This window comes from Oncorhynchus mykiss, chromosome 6 (assembly GCF_013265735.2).
Source record: "Oncorhynchus mykiss isolate Arlee chromosome 6, USDA_OmykA_1.1, whole genome shotgun sequence".
Taxonomy (NCBI): Eukaryota; Metazoa; Chordata; class Actinopteri; order Salmoniformes; family Salmonidae; genus Oncorhynchus; species Oncorhynchus mykiss.
This window is the reverse complement of record NC_048570.1, coordinates 93,054,314-93,063,057: the sequence shown is the minus strand read 5'-3', so window position 1 is coordinate 93,063,057 and position 8,744 is coordinate 93,054,314. Positions and strand designations below refer to the sequence as shown.

General features: G+C 42.3%; 1 protein-coding gene across 3 annotated transcripts; it reads right to left on the bottom strand.

Annotated features, from left to right (window-relative positions):
* Positions 1-1,262: 1,262 nt before the first annotated feature.
* On the bottom strand, positions 1,263-3,388 carry myod (MYOD protein). 3 transcript variants are annotated; one of them, XR_005051975.1, is made up of 4 exons: positions 2,656-3,388; positions 2,448-2,526; positions 1,707-2,141; positions 1,263-1,676 (listed from the first exon to the last, which is right to left on the bottom strand). XR_005051975.1 is itself a non-coding variant. In NM_001124720.1 (4 exon segments), coding segments are annotated over 3 exon segments (831 nt in total). In that variant the 5' UTR covers positions 3,172-3,202; the 3' UTR covers positions 1,266-1,678; positions 1,707-1,905.
* Positions 3,389-8,744: the final 5,356 nt, after the last annotated feature.

The following is an 8,744-nucleotide window of genomic DNA, read 5'->3' as shown; positions in this document are numbered from 1 at the left end:
AATTTCAAATAATATATATGTTTTCTAGAATCCAGATATCCAGATATCAATATGTAGCCTATTGATAATTTCTCTATGAGAATTTGTATGATCACTCACTGTAGGCTATCTGTAAAATCATAAACCTAGATTAAATTACCCCGGAAATTGTAAAAATACTAATGTTTTTTTTAAAGTAGGCTTATTCGATAGACCTAACAGCGAAACATCTCAAATAGAAAATACACGTTAGCTAAATGTCATCATGTATTCAATAAAAAATCAAATCTAAAAAAAAAATAGAATCTATGCAACTTCTCAAAATCCCCCAAAATGTGATAGCTTTCGTTTAATGTTACATTTAAATAATTTAGCAGAAGCTCATTTCGGAGTTTGAATGTCGGAGTTTGAACCAGCTGTATTTCAGTTACTGGCCCAACGCTCTTAACCCTCCTGTTGTGTTCGTTTCATGTTAATTAATTCTGTGTTTCCGGTCCAAAATGACTAAAAAAAAGCTTATATACTGTATACCAGAGCTGCGAGAAAAGTTCTATATATTATTGAAACAATGTTGCGATTGTTTGTGAGAATGCCAACAGGTGTGGTTCTGTGGAGGAAAGATTCTATTGGGGAAAGGTTCCCGTGGGGGTTGCCATGGAAGCCAAGAAGGGGAGTGAGGTGTGTAGGTGTGTGTAGGTGTGTGTGTGTGTGCGCGCGTGTGCGTGTGCGTGTGCGTGCTCAAACACTCATGCATGTGGGGGTCTGGGAGAGGAAGTGTGTCCATCTGATGAATGGACATGTGCCTGAACTCAGTTTTATACACTAATTGTAGTCTCACCCATTCATTTCTACTGGTCATTTTTGACCGGGAACACCGCAGGTGTACAAAAGTTAAATAAAACACCCAAAACGTTCTGAAAATCATCCACATGTATGTTGTGTGTTCAGATGCCCTGTGTGGACAAAGTCCTGGAACCTTATGACCTTATGAAATGAACTACATTTGACAGAGAGAAAACTTGTAAATCGGTCCAATTCGACCGGAACACAGCAGGAGGGTTAACTGCCAGGCTACCTGTTGCTGATCAATGCGTTGTTTTTTCGTGAACAATATTACTGATAATGTGGTGTTCAAATACCGTTATTTCGGTATCAGAAGGATGGAGCGTATAATGACGAGGCTGAATCAATCATTTTATAAATAGTACGCCTAATATCACGTGCACAGTGGTATGTCATTTCGAAAATGAGTTCATGAAAAAATTATGATAGAAAATGCAATCTATATATAAATATACATTTATTAAAATGTAATTCACTCCGTTCTTGATATTATAAATATAAAGTTAAAAATCTAACACAAACAATCCAAGAGCAACATTAAATATGATTACAAACACTTCCTGTGTGTTGTTCGTTTTTTTTCTTCTTCTTCTTCTTTATTTTGCAAAGCAGCTCTTATTTACACATATAGAAAATGGTCCTCACTTTCCGGATTCATTTATCTCCGGCGTTTCCGCCTTGCCAACTGGAAATGTTCATATTACAGATAATCCATGTAATTAAATTATGTCGATCACAAATAGAATGGTATCCGTTCATATGAATTCAGACTTGTACTATCTTAGAATAGCATAGGCTTACTACAATATAAATACATTCACACACATACATTCACACACACACACACACACACACACACACACACACACACACACACACACACATTATCCAATGTAGACCAAGGGTTCTTTAAGAAATTGGACACCGTCATTTTTTAATGTCTTTCAAAGCCGGTATCGGATCTTCTTTGGTGTGTAGCCTTGTAGCGACCTTAGGCAAGTCTTTGGCATTTTCTCTCCCCATAAGGAATAAGTTGTGTTTTGAAGAATGTACAATTACTGTATGCAGTCCACCGACCCGACTTCACAACACCTGGTAGATGGTGTTTGGGTCATGTAAGGCGGGGACGCAGTTGATCGGGGACGGGATGGGGGCTCCGTTCTCACTCGCTATGGAACCATCCCCGGGAGAACATGGGCTGCTACCCTCGGAACCGTCCTGAACAGCGGGACAGGCAGAGGTATCCGTGGTGATTCGCTCCACGATGTTTGACAGGCAGTCCAAACTGGAAATAACAGAGTTCTTCTTGTGTCTGGAATCTGGAAATAAAATATGAGAATTAATTTGACGTTTTTATTACAAGTAGCAGGTTTTACTATTAGGTTGAAAATTATGACAATCATATCTAATCAAATGAAGTCAGATAAAGTGACCACATCATAGCAAAACGAAAATGTTGTTTATTCATAATTAAAGAGTTTTATATACTGGGTCAAATATACTCAACATTGACCGTGTGCGTAGTTGTGTTCCATTTCAGACTCCGGAATTATGACAAATTGGTCATCGTAACCTGTAGCTCTGAAGCTGTTTATGAGTGTTCATTACTTGGAAATAACACTTACCATTTGGTGCTTCGTTGAAGTAGGTGCTATCATACTTGTTTCTCCGTCTTGGTGGACAAGACTGACCATTGAAATCCATCTAAAAGAGAGCAATGATATCGATAAGTAAACTGAAAACAGCTAATGTTTGTGTCAACCAAACACTCGTATATGATCAAAAATATTCATGCGTAATTCTTGCGTAATTCTTGACAGTTCAGTTTCTCACCATTCCGTCTGAGCAGTTGGAGCGGGGACTGGACGCATCCGAGTCCCCGCTATAGTGATCCATCACCGGGTAATAGTTGCCCTCCTGTCCGGCCCCACGAAGCAGGCCTTGGAGAGACTCAATGTAGCTGATGGCATTCCGCAGGATATCCACTTTGGGCAGCCTCTGGTTTGGGTTAGTAGACGTACATCTCTTCAGTGTCTCGAAGGCGTCGTTCACCTTGCTCAGTCGCCTTCTTTCCCGCATGGTAGCCGCTTTCCTGCGATCAGCATTGGTGGTCTTCCTCTTGCAGGCTTTGCAGGCCCACAGGAGGCACCTGCCGGCCTGGTGGTGCCCGCTCGGTGCCCGGATGTGCTCGTCCTCTTTGTGATGGTGGTCGTCCGGCTTGAGGAGACCCACATGAACGAGTCTCGGGTCCAGGTCCTCAAAGAAATGCATGTCGCTGGTGTTGAAGCAAGGGTCGTCGTAGAAGTCATCTGGAGAGGTTATAGGGAAAGGAATATCCGGCAACTCCATGGTGACTCTTCTGTTCTGTTCTGCCAAAATCCCAAGAGATTAGGCGGAGATCACTTCAGCTGTCTTCTATTTACTAATATTTGTAGTGCGCACGTTTTGATCCAACACTCTGAATAAAAGTGTTCCACGGTGAAGCGCAGCGACACTGTAAAGGGGCGCAGTGTAGTTTTAGCAGCTGAAGTCTGAAGTTGCCCTTGGCGGCGTGATCGTAACCAGGACTCTGGGCTGCATATAAAGAGGCCTGATGCTCCAGTGGGCGTGTCTTTACCCGGACTGTTATCTGAGATGACCAATGAGCGAAGGCCTGAAGGGAGTGTCAGGAGATTTACAATGCCTGTCAGAAAGTTCAAGAAAACTGTTTGTTAAAACATTCGAACAATTTAAAATCAACTTATATTTTTATTCTGTTTTGCTTTCTGTTATGATATCAATATAGTTATTATGTGCAAGACATTATGAAATAGTCATGTTTTTTTGTTGTTGGATGAAGTAGCCTAGTTGATAAATGTTGAACGTAGCCTAATCATTGTGAAATAGTGTACTATGTGATCGAGGTGGTCAAACCACATGAATTTAATTAAGCAGTTTGAATGTAAGCATATTTTTTCCGTTTTGAACATTACTTAAAAAGCACACTTAGATGCGCTTTCATTTATCTTTCCTTAAACCTGATCATTTCTATGCCTTTGCATTTTTTTTTGTGGATTCCCGTTACACACAAGACACAAAAGTAATTTTCATGAATCATTGCTTTTCCTTTTCGTTTACAGGCCAGCTACTTTTATGGTTTCACTTTGAATTTAACACAGGGATTGACTCATCACTGTTTGAATGGGAGTGCACGATGTTCCGTTAGTCAATCAGTCAGTTCCAACAACAGACGGACGGGTTTAGATCGCAGTGAAGAGACGACGTTCTTACCCCATGGAGAAGGGCAGGCTCAGGCCAAAACATAACCACAACCACAACCACAACCTCACTCACTGATATAGTTCAATAACGAATTGATAAAGTGAGATCACATATATTTTGGAGCAGAGCGTTTACCGTGTTTTTTTTCTCACCACACTGTATTGAATGTTAGGACCACACATTGGTGGCCTATGAAGTCACTACTGTAAATGAGCAAATCATTGTTTTATTTGATACATTTATTCGATTTTGGCGATTTTGTACTGCACTATTAATTATCATGATATTAACGTAAATGTGTTATTGCAAACGAAAAGGATGTCTATTATTTGCGAATTGGTTACATTTAGATGCAAATCGAGTCGATATAAATGTGCTTAATTCGGGCGGGAAACGAAGTTTTTGACATTAAATTTTTTTCAACAAATCGAAATTTCATTCTCCAAATATAGTTCACAGACTAGTTCCATCTGGAGGAAATGAACTGCTGCAGGAAGACAGATCTGTCATTTGTCCTGTCTGTCCACTCCCCTGTTGAGTGTCAAAGGGTCAATTAGTCCTTTGATCTGGTGATGAGGGGCACAGCGGCTCCTCTGGTTGGCCACTTCACTATCCTATCCCAAGTGACCACTCACTTCTCCAGGGTTGGCTATCCAATCGGCCTGCTGGGATATTCTAGACATAGAGACGTCACAACGCTCCATGCTGTATATTTGTTCAGTATAAAGGCTATTGCAGCCTGATTGTATGCAAACCAGCTCGTCACAAATAAAACATTAAAAAATAAATCATTATGGTTGACAAATGAATGAAAGGGAGATTAGTTATCGGACTGTCTATCTCCATGGTTCTCTGATCAGTTATCAGACGGTCTATCTCCATGGTTCTCTGATCAGTAATCAGACTGTCTATCTCCATGGTTCTCTGATCAGTTATCAGACTGTCTATCTCCATGGTTCTCTGATCAGTTATCAGACGGTCTATCTCCATGGTTCTCTGATCAGTTATCGGACTGTCTATCTCCATGGTTCTCTGATCAGTTATCGGACTGTCTATCTCCATGGTTCTCTGATCAGTTATCAGACTGTCTATCTCCATGGTTCTCTGATCAGTTATCAGACGGTCTATCTCCATGGTTCTCTGATCAGTTATCGGACTGTCTATCTCCATGGTTCTCTGATCAGTTATCAGATGGTCTATCTCCATGGTTCTCTGATCAGTTATCAGACGGTCTATCTCCATGGTTCTCTGATCAGTTATCAGACTGTCTATATCCATGGTTTTCTGATCAGTTATCAGACTGTCTATCTCCATGGTTCTCTGATCAGTTATCAGATGGTCTATCTCCATGGTTCTCTGATCAGTAATCAGACTGTCTATCTCCATGGTTCTCTGATCAGTTATCAGATTGTATCTCTCCATGGTTCTCTGAATGATAGTCCATCTGGTTGTGTTATTACTGTCTTGGCCATCTCATTTTACCCAGCATGCACTATGCTAGTCCAGGAACACAGCTGTAATACACACCGTGGCTGGCATTAAGGCTGTGTGTGTGTGTGTGTGTTTATTTTTGTGTGTTTTATTTCTTTACTTCTACCAATCTCAACACTTCTGACCCTTGTTTTATGTGTGTATGGGTGAAAAAAATAAATATGAGTTTGCAAATACCTTGTCCAGGCTGAGTGTCTGAACTGTAGGGACCGTGTTAAATATAGAGGCCAGTGAAATCCAAGACAAATGGCCTTTTACTTGATATTATGCTGGCTTTAGTCCATCCTTGGAATGGATTCAAATGAACTAACCAGCATGAGTTGTGTTAAGTAACAGAGGAACCAACTGACTGGACGAATATGCTACTCTGGACTTTTACAGACAATTAAAATACACATATGGAAATGCTAATTGTTGTCGTGTCTTCTTTTTTCCCACTGCTATTTTACACCTGTATTGGCAGAGGTAAAACCAAAACCTTATCAACTGTGTTCTCCAGTTATGTTATAGTTAATCCCATAAGTCTGACCTTACTGGTTGATTGCCAAATGCACCAAATGATCCTGAACCAACAGATGCCTTAGCGATCATGTCACAAATCGCTGTCCTACTATTTTCAACTCTCTATGACACGTGTTGCTCTTTTGACGTCAGGTTTCTTAGGAAATGTAGTATCTCAGAATTCCCAGTCATTTTTAGAGTGTTCCATCATAATGAATCAAGCGGGAAATGTTACAGGATCTGGGAACATGGTGGTTTAGCTATCTCCTCTCCTCTCCTCTCCTCTCCTCTCCTCTCCTCTCCTCTCCTCTCCTCTCCTCTCCTCTCCTCTCCTCTCCTCTCCTCTCCTCTCCTCTCCTCTCCTCTCCTCTCCTTTCCTTTCCTATCCACTCCTCTCCACTCCTCACCACCTTCACCACTTACTGACAGTAAATACACAAGATGTGAGAGTGGTGTTCATGAGGTCAGAATGTGCATAAACACCCTTCTCCCTTCCTTACTCATGTGTGTGTGTGTGTGTATGTGTGTGTGTGTGTGTGTGACACCTCCTGGGGATATTGATGATGAAATGATAGTGATTCAGTGGTTTTAGATGATCATAACCCTCTTATAGACTGGTGTAACACTGTTATAGACAGTCACAGAGCCTCTGCAGTCGTCACATGCCTTTCCCTTTACCTTCCATTAAGTAGTCAACGGACTGCACAGTGAATCCATGCAGTACATATAGACTCTATCTGTGGTGACGGAGTACTGAGAGGGTAGCTCCCTGACGGAGTACTGAGAGGTCAACGGAACAGTGAACCCATGCAGTACATATAGACTCTATCTGTGGTGACGGAGTACTGAGAGGGTAGCTCCCTGACAGAGTACTGAGAGGGTAGCTCCCTGACGGAGTAGTGAGAGGGTAGCTCCCTGACGGAGTAGTGAGAGGGTAGCTCCCTGACGGAGTAGTGAGAGGGTAGCTCCCTGACGGAGTACTGAGAGGGTAGCTCCCTGACGGAGTAGTGAGAGGGTAGCTCCCTGACGGAGTAGTGAGAGGGTAGCTCCCTGACGGAGTACTGAGAGGGTAGCTCCCTGACGGAGTAGTGAGAGGGTAGCTCCCTGACAGAGTACTGAGAGGGTAGCTCCCTGACAGAGTAGTGAGAGGGTAGCTCCCTGACGGACTAGTGAGAGGGTAGCTCCCTGACGGAGTAGTGAGAGGGTCGCTCCCTGACGGAGTAGTGAGAGGGTAGCTCCCTGACGGAGTACTGAGAGGGTAGCTCCCTGACGGAGTAGTGAGAGGGTAGCTCCCTGACGGAGTACTGAGAGGGTAGCTCCCTGACGGAGTACTGAGAGGTTAACGGACTGCACAGTGAATCCATGCAGTACATATAGACTCTATCTGTGGTGATTGGTAGTAACTCAATAGGACGTTTTCATGAGGGCAGTGAAACGTTTATATGGATATCTGACGCTTGACATCAAGATTAACACCGAGTCATTCACTCCTCTGTGCCCACTAGAAAAACAAGACAGGGATCAAATCTAAATAAAGTTTATTGGTTGTATACACATATTTAGCAGATTTTATCACAGGTGAAGCGAAAATACTTGTTCCTAGTTCCAACAGTGTAGTAATGCTGGTGTTTCTAGCTCCAACAGTGTAGTAATGCTGGTGTTTCTAGCTCCAACAGTGCAGTAATGCTGGTGTTTCTAGTTCCAACATTGTAGTAATGCTGGTGTTTCTAGCTCCAACAGTGTAGTAATGCTGGTGTTTCTAGCTCCAACAGCGTAGTAATGCTGGTGTTTCTAGCTCCAACAGTGTAGTAATGCTGGTGTTTCAAGCGCCAACAGTGGAGTAATGCTGGTGTTTCTAGCTCCAAAAGTGTAGTAATGCTTGTGTTTCTAGCTCCAACAGTGTAGTAATGCTGGTGTTTCAAGCTCCAACAGTGTAGTAATGCTGGTGTTTCTAGCTCCAACAGTGTAGTAATGCTGGTGTTTCTAGCTCCAACAGTGTAGTAATGCTGGTGTTTCTAGCTCCAACAGTGTAGTAATGCTGGTGTTTCTAGCTCCAACAGTGTAGTAATGCTGGTGTTTCTAGCTCCAACAGTGTAGTAATGCTGGTGTTTCTAGCTCCAACAGTGTAGTAATGCTGGTGTTTCTAGCTCCAACAGTGCAGTAATGCTGGTGTTTCTAGCTCCGACAGTTTAGTAATGCTGGTGTTTCCAGCTCCAACAGTTTAGTAATGCTGTTGTTTCTATCTCCAACAGTTTAGTAATGCTGGTGTTTCTAGCTCCAACAGTGTAGTAATGCTGGTGTTTCTAGCTCCAACAGTGTAGTAATGCTGGTGTTTCTATCTCCAACAGTGTAGTAATGCTGGTGTTTCTGTCTCCAACAGTGTAGTAATACTGGTGATTCTAGCTCCAACAGTGTAGTAATGCTGGTGTTTCTAGCTCCAACAGTGGAGTAATGCTGGTGTTTCTAGTTCCAACAGTGCAGTAATGCTGGTGTTTCTAGCTCCAACAGTGTAGTAATGCTGGTGTTTCTAGCTCCAACAGCGTAGTAATGCTGGTGTTTCTAGCGCCAACAGTGTAGTAATGCTGTTGTTTCTAGCTCCAAAAGTGTAGTAATGCTGGTGTTTCTAGCTCCAACAGTGTAGTAATGCTGGTGTTTCTAGCTCCAACAGT